The 14,543-nt window shown below is 43.2% G+C and overlaps 1 protein-coding gene across 10 annotated transcripts in view; it reads right to left on the bottom strand.

Annotated features, from left to right (window-relative positions):
* DCAF8 (DDB1 and CUL4 associated factor 8) overlaps positions 1-14,543 on the bottom strand; it is a 39,822-nt gene that overhangs the window by 19,543 nt on the left and 5,736 nt on the right. For 9 of the 10 annotated variants that reach the window (XM_081825331.1, XM_081825328.1, XM_081825335.1 and 6 more), the window contains 4 exons: positions 6,000-6,074; positions 2,736-3,406; positions 1,678-1,818; positions 553-647 (listed from right to left, as the gene is read on the bottom strand). In XM_081825331.1, coding sequence (XP_081681457.1) covers positions 553-647; positions 1,678-1,818; positions 2,736-3,406; positions 6,000-6,048 — 956 coding nt within the window. In that variant the 5' untranslated portion in view covers positions 6,049-6,074. The remainder of the gene's footprint in view (positions 1-552; positions 648-1,677; positions 1,819-2,735; positions 3,407-5,999; positions 6,075-14,543) is intronic. The other variant, XM_081825337.1, reaches the window with a different exon arrangement.

Genomic DNA, 14,543 nt, shown 5'->3' with positions numbered 1-14,543 from the left:
GTTAGATGGTGGTGCCTGAGTCGCAATCTGACCCACGTCTGTCCAGATCCAAATAAGATGCTCTGATCTTTCTATGACATCACACAGCTAATGAGGAATGTGATTTAACCATGAGCCTCAAATTCACGTAAAAAGGAACTGTGATATGACAGAACCCTATTAGAGCTACTAATATTTTTGTGCAAGATTTATCCTTTGTTTACATGTTTCTATACATAATTGAACTGAAAACTAGCTGCTCTGTAATGTGCTTCCTGTGGGTGAGCTGAGTGGCACCCAAGTGGATGGAGAGATAAACAAGTGATTACAGCCCACATGGAAGATAACCGAGCCTTGTTTTAGAAATGAAGGCAGACTGAACAGCACTGTACTGCTGAGCAGCAGACAGACAACAACAAAGAAGGGAGGAAGCGCCCTAAACCTCAATCCACTTCTTAGCACAGGCACAGAGAGACTCTGGATTGACCAGAGAGGTGGGTATTACCTAGGACAGGTGAGGTATTTTCAAGGCCAAGAAGTCCAGTTCTGTAAAAACATTACTGCTACACTTACGAAGCTGGCCGGTCTTGTCTGAGGTCAATGGTGAAGACAACTGCATCTTCACCTGCAGACAGGAACGTACAGGGAGAGTCCGGTTCCAGGGCCAACTGAGGGACAAAAAAACAAAGGTTTCTATAGATTAGAATTAGAAGCCATCTAGTTCACTCCTTTATCTTTAGGAAGGACTGCATTTTTAAATATCTCAGCAAGAGACATGTCCAGCTTTTTTGTTGTAAAACCCCAGGAAAGGAACTAATAAACCCATTTGCTCTTGTTCTATGTGAATTTGTTACAGCTTGTTTATTCCATTCAAATAAAAAGGACAGGAGTTTTGCTATTTCAACTAAGTCCCCAAGGGATCTATCTGAATAAGGATACCAAAGAAAAACATCAACCATTTTGGTTCATTCTCAAACAAAATCAATTAAACTCTCAGATGGGTAGAGAAATGGTGCCCAAGTTTCACTCCTTACACTTTAGTTGTAAAAATTAGTTAACTAATGGGTTGAAGGTAGGCTTAAAAATCAAAGAAATAGGTAACTTTCGTATTTTCTGCGCCATCTGGGCTAGAAAAGGACATTCCAGGTCCACCTACCTATCAGCTTAGGGTTTGTAAAAGAGGTCCACCCTCCTACAGCATGACCACTCTGACATTAGGCAGCTCCCAGCTCCTCACTGGCTGCCCCACAACTGTCTGTTCTATATTCCCAGTCCTAAATAGGGCTTCCATAAATAGTACTGTCTGTGCCCTGAGACCTGAGAGAAAAGTTGGAGCTCTCACGTGTGAGGAGCGACCACTAGGACCTTGGAGCTGTTAAGGTGTTCTAGATACAACCAAAATAAATTTAAGAGGTTTGGAAGACACAGGAGACCTCAAGGATTTCCAAACCAACCACTGGTCAGCTTAGGGGTTAGGTATAATCAACTGAATGCTGAATGTACAAGATCTAGAAAGCTTTCAAATACTGCACTTGCAAGAAGTTTAAGGTGGCTGCTTTTTCTCCTTTTTTATCTACAAATTTTAGGACAAAAGAAATGAGGCAGGTGACACAATGGGCAGAGATCTGGGAAGGCCCTGGCTGAGATCCTTGGTTGAGGAGCTAGACCATACAACCATGAGGGCAAGAGCTTACTTACCTTGTGGGATGCTCCCTTGTGCTGGGCCACACGCTTCGTATTCTTGCAACACTGTGTGGCAGACAGCTCTGCTACCCGCACCTGCCCATCACGGGCACACATGGCCAGAGTAGAATCACCACTGTTAGGAAGGAACTTGGCCTGGGATATTAATGAGAAAAGGGACATACAAAAGAAACTGAGGAGGTGAATTTGAGAGGGGAAAACTGTAATAACAACCCTAACCCATCCCTTTGGTCGCACAACAGCTGGAAACTTAGCTTTCCTAGCCTTATACCGTTGGCTCAACTCCAATTTCTTCCAAGAGTTAAAGAAGAGGGAGGAAAACCCGATGTAAGAGAGCATTTCTGTTGACTCTGCAAGGCTGAACTGGTACAGGGTAAGTGCTCAGGTGAACTAGGACTACACCTACTAGGGGAGAAATGTAAGGAAAAGAGGAGGAAAACCTATCTTGATTCAGGAAGCAAACAGAAATTTGCTACAAAGGAAACCAGAGGGGCTGTTGGGGAAGTGATCATGCCCAGGAATCAGTGCCAGTACCAAAATGATGGATGGGGCTGGTGAGTAAACAGAGAATGACAAGGCTAACAAATACTCATCAAATGTTTATTAAGCACCACGAATGGTTCTAAACTGCTTAACTTCTACTGTTGTATAACTCTCGTGGTCCTCTGTGTTATTAGTTCTACACTACAGATTAAAGACAGAGATTAAAGAATTTGCCCAAGATCACAAAGCTAATAAGGGGTAGTGCCAGGAACTGAACCCAGTATGGCTCAAGAGCCTCCCCCCGGGCACACTGAGTACCTTCCTGAGGACTTCCAAGCAGCCCACCTATCATAAGGCTTCCAAATGCCTCTGTGCTTAGGAAAAACAAAAGGCTGTCAACGGGTCTTTCAGGGCATTTAACTCCTCTAAGTCATCACGGGAGCCGTGGCAGGACTGAGTCCTGATGCCTAATTCTACCACAACTCACTGTCAGCTCCCACTCCAGGCATCTCAGGCTTGTCTAACTGCTGCCTGCCTTTCTCAGTTGCTGTTCCGCTCCCTTGTCTCACCTGGAAGACATTGCTTTTGTGGCCGCTCTCAAAGTCCAGTACTGGCTGCCGCCGCACCCAGTCCCAAACCACCACTTTCAGGTCATCGCTGCCACTGGCCAGCCAGGTGCCGCGCTGGTTAAAGTGCAGGGTGTTGACACAACCAGTATGGCCCTCAAGCCCATGCTGCAGGCGGAAACGCTGCACAAAGACTCTTGCTCCACAAGCCTCATATACAAAGCGGGCACTGGAACCCAGCTCCCGCTCCCGAAGAGCAGGAAGGGCCTGCCAGCGAGGGCGGGGCAGGGCGGATGTCTCAGAAGACACCCAGTCCTCCAGGGCTCGCTCATCATCTGACGAGTCCTGGTCACGGCTGGCCCGCTTCCGCTGGACACGGCGCCGAGGATGCTCTTCCTCCTCCTCTTCTTCTTCCTCTTCCTCCTCCGAGCGGTCATGGACCTGGTTTTCATCGTTGATGGAGTAATGGCCAGTGTCCTCCATGCTGTCAGAGTCCTTGTCTTCACCTGAGCTCTCTGTATCTGTACCCCGACTTCCTGGGCTGGTGCGGTTGGGGCCACCATCATCCCCAGTCAAACTCAAGCTCAGGTCTGAGGCCTCCACTTCAATGCCTGAGGATGTCTCCCTCCCCTCCTCAGCGCCAGACATCTCCTCTGGACTGCTGGACAGGCTTCCTGCATGTTAGTGAGGAACAGGTGGGTGAGGGGGAAATAAGGAAATGGGAGAGCGATCAGAAGGATGTCCCCGCCTTAGTCCAAGAAATCATCACATCAAAAGATCCAGACACCAACTTTGGTTACAGTGTTTTTGTTCAAATGCTTACAAAGACTACCTTCTGAAGGGGAATCTTGAAAAGGACAAGAAACTGAAAAGATTAAGACCAAAGCCACATGCAAATAAAGGTACTTCAACACAAGTGAAGAACTGCAGGACAGCCTAAGAGTCTCCTGCAAAGCACGGACCAGCTGTGTCCAAATACATCCAATACAACCACCTTAAGCTCTGTTCTGCTGGGACGCACATCCATTAGCCACAGCACATAATTAAACCGAATATAAGAAAAAAGAATAGCCATCCCAGCAAGAGTTGGTATAGACATCTTCTCAGAGAAAGACAGAAAATAACAGATTAAAATCATTCAGACAATGGGTGTGGAGTTGAACTATTTCTTACGTCAAGAAAGCACCACTCCCCCACCCTTCCTAAATCCTAATTTCTTCCCTTGAGGTCCTATAATCCACTAACAATCCAAAGGAAGTAGAAGGGACAAGTGGGGATTGTGATTAGAATGGGTTCTTGCTCACTTTTCACTAATAAATGTATTCTGACTTCCATTAATGTGATGATGTTAATGCTACTATTAGTTAAAGGACTCTTTATTGAGGTAGAGTTTTATCAGAAAGCATACACAAATATCTGAGAAGGAAAGTTCACCATATCCTAGGTCTGCCATGCTGGTGGTTATAAAAGAACTGGGTCACTTTGAGCAATCTAATCCCCGACAATTAGATACTGCATTCTCCTATCTAAGAGCAGCCAAATCATATTTCAGTGAGCACTCCTACAATGTGCTAGAGCCATATGACGACAACTTCCACACTGAAGCCAAGGTATGAAGGAAGGAAGGCGGGAATGAGGACTTTAAACACTATTCACGGCCTCCTTTCCTGATGATTACAAACTTGACCTCGCCAGAAGTAAAGGCTGTTAGGAACAGCAGACCAGGCATGTGCAACGCTGGTAGGATCTATCCAACCCCACAAGGACGTCGAAAGGATTCCAAGTAGCGCCTGACAGCCTAGTCACCTGGACTGGAGCAGTAATTTCCAAAGATCTTTGCAGCAACGGAACCCCTGCACGACAAACTCTCAGGCAAAACCCACCACGGAAAACAGATGAACAATACAAGCACGTTGGTTCAAATGGCCACAGAAGGTTGGGAGACTTGTAACAGCTCTTTTCAGAAAGTACCTCAACTAAGATCCCAGCATGAAAACAATGGGTGTAGGAACTGGAAGAAAAAGGGGGTAAGTGCAGCAATTTGTTCCTAGGAACTACACTTGCTGAGACCGCTGTGTATGCTGAGAAAGATTAGTAGTTTTGGTTTCTCAAATACAATTGGCTTTGAAACTGGGAGTAGTGAGAAAGGATAAAACACCACACATTTCACTTCTGTGGAGAAGGAAAACTAAAACACCAAATCTCCTAGCATTTCTTGTTAAAATTATGATTAACCAATCAAGATGACTTGGGAGCTCTCCCATATTAACATAAGGGCCAGAGTCAATCACAAGCTCAGCAGGGGGACCCTAACGGTCAATGACCAAGATCCAGAGGTCAACAAATTTTTTCTATCAAGGGCCTTCACAGGCCACATGCAGACTGGATCTGGCCCTCAGGCCATAGTCTGCCAATCCCTGATCTAGCTGATGGCCAAATTCCAAATCAATTATATACCTCAAACCACCTAGAACCCTGAGTCTCTCAACGAAGCCCAGTGAAAAATCTGAACCACTTTCTTTTACAGATGAATGAACAGCACTGGTAAGAGAACACAGGGTCAATAAACAGCATGTTGAAAAATCTCACTTTCCCTTACTTAACTTCACTGCTCTACCAATCTCATCAACTGGAATTGAGCCTATAATCCTGATCTGCAACGTGCTAAAGAATGCTGAACACTGTGCTGCCCAATCATATCCATTTGAAGGACATTTCTCTAGTTTAGAAGTTGGCTCAGGGTTCAAGCATTAATCGAATAATCTGTTATCAAAATCTTGATATTCTACCTTCAAACGTGCCCTAGACCCAGTGAATTCACACCTAGCTAGACCCTACAAAGAACGCAGGCCAGCCCTACTCCAGTCAGTTTAGGCTGTAACTTCATCTCTCATCTGCTATCTCTACCGAACTAGGACCTGCCGTAGAAAGAGACCTCTCATCACAACTGGGGAACCTTAACTTCCCACAGCTCCTTTGTTTCCACCACCAACTGATCTTTTCCTTCTAGGTTTCAGCCACTCTTACAACCTTTCAGAATTCCAAACTACTTGAACTCCTCGTAATGGCACACCTCTATTATTGATTTTCTGGAAACAGAAGTTGAAGGAACAAAAGTACCAGATAGTTCAGGGTGTCTCCTGTGTAGCTTTCTACACACAAAACAACACAGAAGGGTCCACTCTTAGGAAAGATTTTCTTCCCTCCACTAAAATCCAGGTCTCCACTTTCTTTGGGGGAGAAGAAGAACCTCAGGTGGCCCCTTACCATTGGCTAAGTCTGTTTTGCCATCTGCGCTGCTCCCTTTGCTGGACATCTTGAATGATGTTTATTGTGGCCAGCCTGCATTTAGGAAAGGAAGAAAATGAAACAATTAGGAAATAATCTGGGAGAGAAGATAAAAGGGACCGGACATTTAACCATGCACAGCCTTTGTCATTTTCAGAAAAATGATTTTTTGAGGGATGCTTGGCTGGCTCAGTCAGTGGAGCACGCGACTCTTGTTCTAGTGCTCTAATGCACTAAGTTCGAGCCCCACATTGGGTGTAGAGACTACTTAAAAAAAAAAATTTTGAGTGTGTGCTCAACAGGGCTTGTCAGCTGCTGAAAATGAGACTGGATCCCCCTCCCCTATGTCTAAATTCCATAAAGGGACATATCTTTGGGAGGTCAACTGCCATCTCTTTACCTGAGTAGCTGGCAGTGATTTCTGAAATGGGAAAGAAGGAACCGAGATCAAACCTGCACCAGCAGGCATATACCCAGTGACAGGTACTACAAGCAGAGAGCTCTAACACAAAGAGCTGGCTTCAGCCTTGCCCTCTAGGCAAGAATCTTCTGTTGTAAATTTAGTCATATGTTTCATCCATAAGTTCTATGAAAGACGTCTTCGTAACATGAAGAGGCGGGTCAGACTCTGAATATCACCTTATGCACAAATCAAGAGAGACAGAAGAGACCGAGCTATTGGGGTGAGAGTTTGGGCCGTATATTCACTCAGGAGCCAAGCTTCAAACTTAACAGGCACAGGTATTAACTACGGATTATAAGAAGTAGAGCCAAATTAGAATTCAGGAGGACCCTCCCCCCAAGAAAGAACCTAAAAGGTTTCTTTCTTCCTCTTACAACTAAGCCGCCAAGTCCACAGCTGGGGAAGAAAAGGGCCACATTTCCATTAAACCATCTCAGTCCATTTCAAAAGTGGCAAACATCATTTCACCTAATTCCACCAACTTTCACCAGATTTGTCTGTTTGGCAAAGCCCTATCTGGGAATCGGGGTACCTAGCTTTTTTCCTTTCATACCACTGTAACACATTCATTATTTTGACAGGGCCTCACTCCCACCTCGAGCGAATTCCAAAGAGCAAAGAATAATATTATTCAGACCAGAATTTTGTTAAGCCCTTTCAGTGCCTGGACAAAAGGCACTGGTCAAAGACAAAGTATGATTATGACTCCAGTCCTCGTACCCAGGCACACTGGCTTCTAATCTTTCAACAGCCCTTTCATTCCCATAACAATTATCCCAGAAGCAGCCCCATCCTTATCCTGACCCCCTACTCTCCTCTACAGAAATCCAAGTTGCTTCAAAAAGTGTCCCCTGCCAAGAGACAGCTGCCCAAAGCCTGCTCCGCAGGCCAGGGCGGGGGAGTAGCAAAAACACACGGGCAGGACGGAGGCCGAGTCTGAGGAAGGACCTGGAAGGGTGCTGGGATACAACGCCAACAAAGCACAGATTTGTGCAGCCACGTCAAAAACACCAGCGAAGAGCGGTTTGCAGAGCAGGCTGTTTTCCTCCTCCTACTCCAAGGAGGTATTTTTGCACAGCATTCTTCACACAGCACTGGTTTTTTCCTGTTGGTAGTCCCTATTTATATTCTTGAGCATCTCGGCAATATCTTCTTCCCCACCGAGGGTTTAACTTAATTACATTAACTGCAAAAGTCCTGTGAGGTGGGGAAAACAAGCGCACTACTTTGTTAAGATTAAAGACTCAGGTCATAAGCACACGTTCCGGTCAACTGAGAGAGATCTGATGTTTCCTCACCTCCAGAAGCAAAACTCTCAACCATACCATACTGTCCACCCCACCATTATCACTTTCCAAAGAAAAAGTGGCTCCAGAGACCCTTCCTCAAAACTGAACTGCATCAATTCCTACAGAAGCCCAGACTGCCTGAGCCACAGACACATAAGGCGCTAGAGAATCCATTTGCTCTCCCAGCCTCCATGACCAGGAGGAGCCAGAGCTCCCAGCCCTGAGAGGCGGGAAAAGCAGAGCCATACGGTTCAACCCATACTGAGAGGTTGCAGAGCTTCTCTTCTGGGGAAAGTGGTTTAAGGTTCTTACAAAAAGAGATCTTCTTTTTGAGGAAGAAAAATTGACAGAATGTATTGCTAAATTCAGAAACAGGGACAACCCTGTGAATGCTCATGCCAACCCTGTTTAATCACAGAGTTGGTAGGCAGATAGCTTCTAAAGGTCACATTTTAGGGGCCAGAGAGTTTAGCAAAATTAGTTCTAGACTGAAAATCAGTCCAGGGTTGTAATATCAGCTAAGCCATTAGTATCCTTTCTGACCATGAATGAGCTACTTAACCTTCTCTAGACTTCCTTTTCTTTTTTTTGTAAGCTAGTATTAGTAATTCCAAGATGGTACAGGTAAGTAGAATTATATGTTAGAAGTTCTGCAGCAGGATGCTCTGGAGCAGTGGTCTCAAAACGGATTATAAACCCGGATCAGTGAAAAGTTTTACCATGAATCTTCAATATGTATATCTAATCAAGTTACATTAAATACTAAGTTTAATTTTTCTAGAAAAAAATAAATTCCAATGTTCTTTTTCTATACATTACTGGACCATCTTCAATGCCCCTTGGGGTGCACACCTTCCCCCTTTGGAGGACCACTTTTTCAAAAAGCCAAGAAATGATGACAATAAAATACAATCACTTTGGAAATGACCTGTTATTCTTATTGTATACATTTCTATCAGAATGAAGAAATTTAAAACCATCTCAACTCTGGGGCAGGAATTAAAGTATCCAAATTAAAATAGGCAAGATGCTATGATGGTGCCCTTGGTCTCAAGTATAGGAACCATTCTAGAATCTCTTTCATCACCAAAGAATATAACCTTATTTTACAATCAGAAGTTAGGGACCATACTTGACCCAAACATAAATTAGCTTCTTCATTCTTTAATGCACTACATTCCCAACAAATCCACTGCTTTTACCTTGATCAATTTCCATGTAAAATCCAGTCCAGAGCAAACCAATCTGAGCCTGGAAGAGCTGATGAGCTCACTGTCCCAGGTAGCTGGGGGAGTTTAATTAGATTAGCTCTACTGCCTACACTCTAAAAATAACCATAACCCCTGCCAAACTGAAGGTTAAGAGTAAACTATTGGGGGATGGGGGAAAAAAGATTCAAGTGCCATTTTAATTTCTACCCTAGAAATTCCAGTGACCTAGATTTCTCTTGTGTCAATAAAAAGGCTTTAAATTTTTAACCAAATATATGACAAATTATTAACTAAAAACCAAGCAAAGGGGCAGGTAATACAAAGTATAAAAGTACTTTGTGGAAGAGGTACCAAACATATCTTGTTTAAAACTACTGGGGCTGCTTTCTTTTCCTAATATTGATTAAAGATTTGTGTAAGAGACCACATACACCAGAGCAACAGGACATCCAAATGCAAAAAAAAAAAAAAAAAAAAGACAAGAAAAGAAAAAGGAAAAAACGGCAAGGAAAAAAGAACACAAGAAACCTTGACTTGTAACTTGTACAATATACAAAAACTAACTCAAAATGAATCATAGATCTAAATGTAAAAGCTCAAACAATATAACTTCCAGAAGAAAACAAAGAAGATAATGCTTGTGATACAGGTTAGGCAAATATTTAAGGATTCAAAATAAATAAATAAATAAATAAACCACACAAACCGTGAAAGAAAAAATTAGATAACGGGACATATCAAAATAAAAATTTATTCTTCAAGAGACACTACTAAGAAAATGAAAAGACAAGCTATGGACTGGAAGAAAATATCTGCAAAAGACGGATTTCATAGAGGGCAGCAGCCCAAATCTACTTCTCATAGCTAAATAACAATCACCTGAAAAGATGCTCAACGTTTTCAGCCATTAGGGAAATGCAAATTAAAACTACAATAAACCTCTATACGCCTATTAGAATGGCTAAAACTTATTAAAATAATAACAATGAAAGTTTCCTTTATCAAGTGCTAACAAGGAAGGGAGCAACTAAAGTCCCACACGCTGCTGGTAGAAATGCAAAATGGCAGTCACTGTGGAAAACAGTCTGGCAGTTTTTTATAAGGTCAAACACAAACTTACCATATAACCCAGGAATCCCACTCAGGTATGTACTCAAGAAAAATGAAAATATATGTTCACCCAGAAACCTATAGGTGAATGTTTTCTTTAGTGGCTTTATTTAGATTCACCAAAAACTGGGAACAATCAAATGTTCTTCTGCCAGGTCATGGATAATACGTAAGTTGTGGTCTAGCCACACAGTGGAATACTACTGAGCAATAAAAAGGAACAAATTATTGATACACAAAGCAATGCGGATGAGTGGCAAATATGTCATGCTGAGTCAAAGAAGCAAGACTCTGACAGCTACGTAATGATTCCATTCATGGGACGTGCTAAAAAAAAATAAACTATAGGGACAGACAGCAGAACATGGTTGGTCGGGGAAGAGAACTGACTGCAAACAGGCGTAAGAAAACTTCTGGAAGTGATGGAAATGTTCTATGACTATGACCTTGGTGGTGTCATGTGAGTACATGTTTGTAAGAATCCACAGAATGAGTCACTGAGAAAAGGTGTAAATTTTACATGTATATAAATGATACCTCAAGAAGTCAGGCAAAGCGTTAAATGATGGCCAAAGCCCAACAATTAAAATTAAAAATACTAAATTCTCGGGGTGCCTGGGTGGCTCAGTCATTAGGCGTCTGCCTTTGGCTCAGGTCATGATCCCAGGGTCCTGGGATAGAGCCCTGCATCGGGCTCCCTGCTCGGCGGGAAGCCTGCTTCTCCCTGTCCCACTCCCCCTGCTTGTGCTCCCTCTCTTGCTGTGTCTCTCTCTGTCAAATAAATAAATAAATAAAATTAAAAAAAAAAAAAATACTAAATTCTCAGGGCTGGGGCACCCGGGTGGCTCAGCTGGTTAAGCATCCGACTCTTGATCTCTACTCAGGTCTTGATTTCAGGGTCGCAAGTTCAAGCCCTGTGCTGGGCTCAAATGCTAGGCATGGAGCCTACTTAAAAAAATAATAATAATTAGAGTAAAATTTAAAATACTAAATTCTCAACACTGTGACTATTAACAGAAGTTAGCTCAAGTGGTCAATATGCCACAGTAAATGAGAGCAAAACATCAGTTCTTGTTTGAAAAAGAAAGTACAGGAGGAGTTTGGCTGCAACCAAAGCCACCTGTGATTTACCAGCAACGCCATGAAAGGCAGGATGAATCCTAAACTTATAAAAAGACTCCAATCCCACCGTCTTGGTGACAACTAAAAGTACTGGGAGCTTAAAGTAGTTCAAAACAGTTCTGTGGTTGTACTAATTTGTATACTTAATGCTTCTTAATTTTATTTTTTAAATTTCTCTCGAATTTTCATTTTAACTCCCTTGGGGTCTAGGAAAATGGGTGTGATAATTCTTCCTCAGTTCAGGTCTGATGGGAGCATCAACAACTACAAACATTACAGTCCCTGATCCCTCTCACTAAGACCCGAGCTCACCCACCCCGTGAGTCCCCACGACTTACATGAGCCCAGCAGTCTGGCTTGGCGGACCTCTGCAACTCAAGTGCCCAGCTCTCCTACATCAACCCCCACAGTTAGAGTGGACGAAGTTTTAGAGTCTCCTCTGAAACTGAAAAATGGTGGTAGAAAATACTTCTATTATTAGAACAGATACCTGAGAGTCACGCAGTGTCTGGCTCCTCGTGGGAGGACAGACGTCCCAACACACCCATAACAGGACAGCTGTTCAGGGCCCATCTCCACCCACAGGACAAACTTGCCTTTCTGCCCTGGGCTCTGAGGTCCATCTGGAATCGACCAGTCCTACTTTCCCCATCCCCAATTGTGGTTTTCAAGCTTAAATGGCTCATTTTAAATTCATTCTCCTCACCTTATTTCTCTACTTCACAATAAACAGCTCCTCTAGCCAACTTTCCTGACTCCCGCCACGAGCCACACTCCCACTGTATGGTGTTTATTAATCAGAGAACCGCGGGCACTGAAATTCAAAGGATAACCCCAAGGAAACTGAAACTCATACTATATACAACATGTTTACAGGGGGATAGGCCTTTAGTTCTAGGCCACTCTCTATTGAGTATTAAGAGAAGGTGAATATCCTACACTGTCTCTTCTGGTACACTGACTGGAGAGAGGAGCAGAAAGAAACTATAAATGTTTCTGGATCAGGAAAATTAATCTCTATTCGTGTTGTGCAGAAGCTCTGACAGCACGGGGCAACCTAACTGTACAGCCCTCCAGCTGCCCTTGTTTATCCAACTCTAGGCCTCTGGCACCCCCCAGTGGCCCATCTATACACAGACAAGCTGGTCCTGCAACAACCTACGAGGCAACCCAGGAGGTACAAACACATCCAAGGCAGTCCTAATCCCCTCTGAAGCCAGTCATCAATTAGGGAAAATGAGTATATACAACGATGACAGAAGTGACACAAGCATTAGTGTCATAAAAAAAGATAAACTCAGCTTTGAAGGGGGGATAGGATTTCAGTGGGTAAAGCTGAGAAAGACCAGGACAAGGATGAGAAAATACAGGGAAGATGAAAACCCTGGTATGTCCAAGTCTGTTTGGGCTGGGTCATGGGGTGCACACGCTGATCAGTTAAGAAGGTGCATGGGGGGTGCTCAGGAAAATGATTCTGTCAAGGACAGGACTGAAATGGACAGAAAAGGAAGAAGAAACAAGTTTAAAACCTTCCAGTTGTTGAGGTAAAAAGCACTGAGTGCCTGTCTGAGGCTGCTGGCTGAGGAAATGAGAAGAAGGGAACGGATATGAGGACGCTGCCGAAGCAGAGCGGACCGTACCTGGTTCAACGGTAGTTACGAAGCGCCCCCCCAAATCAAGAAGACAAGTCTGAGTCGGGGTGCCCAGGGGAAATCAATGTCATAAATGAGAAGCTGGCATGTGTGGGAAAAGAGATGAATCTGATTTTGATTATGTTTAAAATCCAAGTTGACATGTCAGGAAGGTAGTGGAAAACAAAGGTAGGTCTGAAATTTGAGAAATTAGGGTCAGAGATACGGACTTGGGAATTACTGTACAGAGAAGCTTCAAAATCAACCACCTTGTAAGTTATACCTCACTAAAAGACCAAAAATTTAAGGACCCAAGAAAGGTGAAAGAGTCCAAGGAAAAAATCCTTCGGAACACCTACCCTCAGGAAAAGAAATAAAAGGGAGACCGAAAAACACGCGGGAGAGTAGAAGGAATAATGACTGTCAAACATCTTGGAAGTCAAGAGATAAAAAGGTTTCAAGAAGGTGGGGACCATCCAGGTTTCAAATGCTTCAGAGAAGTACAGAAAGAGGCAGATTGAGGAAAGGCTCTGAGAGTCAGAACAGTGTTCTGTGGAGTTACCTCCGGTGTGGAGGGAGAACGCCATTTTCTCCCTCTTCAAGGATCAAAAAAGGATCCAGTTATCTCCTTCAGTGTAGTTACATCCATTAAAGTTCTTTCCTTAAAAAACTCATTAGCCTACCAATTAATCACAAACTGAGACCCATGCTTAAACAATTCAGAAATGTTTTTATTCATACTGTCACGTGGACAGACCTTTTATACTTTACATATGCTTTTATAAGACATACTGAACTCTTCCTTTCAACTCATTTGTTTCATCAGTTGGCATTGAAGTGCCCAGGTTTCTAAAGACAGCGCAAGGTATAATAAAAAAGGGTTTCCAGTGTCAGTCAGACCTGGGTTTGAATTCTGATTCTACCACTTAAGTCTGTTTTCCTTCCATAAAATGAGACAATACCATTACCCTGCAGGAGCTGGTTTAGAGAATTAGAGACAACATTTTTGCAAACATGTACAAAATCTAGCTTCTCATTTCTGCTTCCAGACTGCATTTCCTAGAGAAGCCTGGGCTTCACCACTCAGCAACAATCCTTCAAACACTGTACACAACCGAGGACACAGTTCCAAGTCTATAAAATCTGCTTCCCTGCTCTCACTGGCCTTTTAAAGAATCAGAGAGCTCTGTCAGTATCTCTTGAGCACATTCATGCTCTATGAACTACGGTAAAGCAATATACCCAGGTGCCCAAAATATAAGCCTCCCACTCTTTCAGTTCTTCTCCCCCTGGAAGGTTCACTGGATAGCCGAGAACTTCAAAGCAGTCCTCACAGATGATGAAGAAGAAAACAAGGAATTCCTGCAGCAACTATACTACGAACAAGGAACTTCATTCCTCCTCTGGATGAATGCCTTCTCTCCCTGTTGGTAATACCAAATGCCCTCTGTTTATAGTTTATTGGCTTTAATCCTAATAACGGTATTTCAGAATATGTTAGGAAGGCATGCTAACTCTTAAGTGCTGTCAGCAGCAATACAGCTAAGGAACTTTTTATGGTCATATTTAAGCCCATTTACCTCAATTTAAATGATTCTAAGGAAAAGTCATTTCTAAGGAAACTCCACTCTGTTTCCACAATGAAATGATTCACGTTTACATCAGAATCCAGACCCCATTACCAGTTTTTTTTTTTT

The sequence above is a fragment of the Leptonychotes weddellii genome, chromosome 6, assembly GCF_054177405.1.
Source record: "Leptonychotes weddellii isolate Sample4059 chromosome 6, ASM5417740v2, whole genome shotgun sequence".
In the NCBI taxonomy this organism is placed as follows: Eukaryota; Metazoa; Chordata; class Mammalia; order Carnivora; family Phocidae; genus Leptonychotes; species Leptonychotes weddellii.
This window is presented reverse-complemented; position numbering and strand designations above follow the sequence as displayed.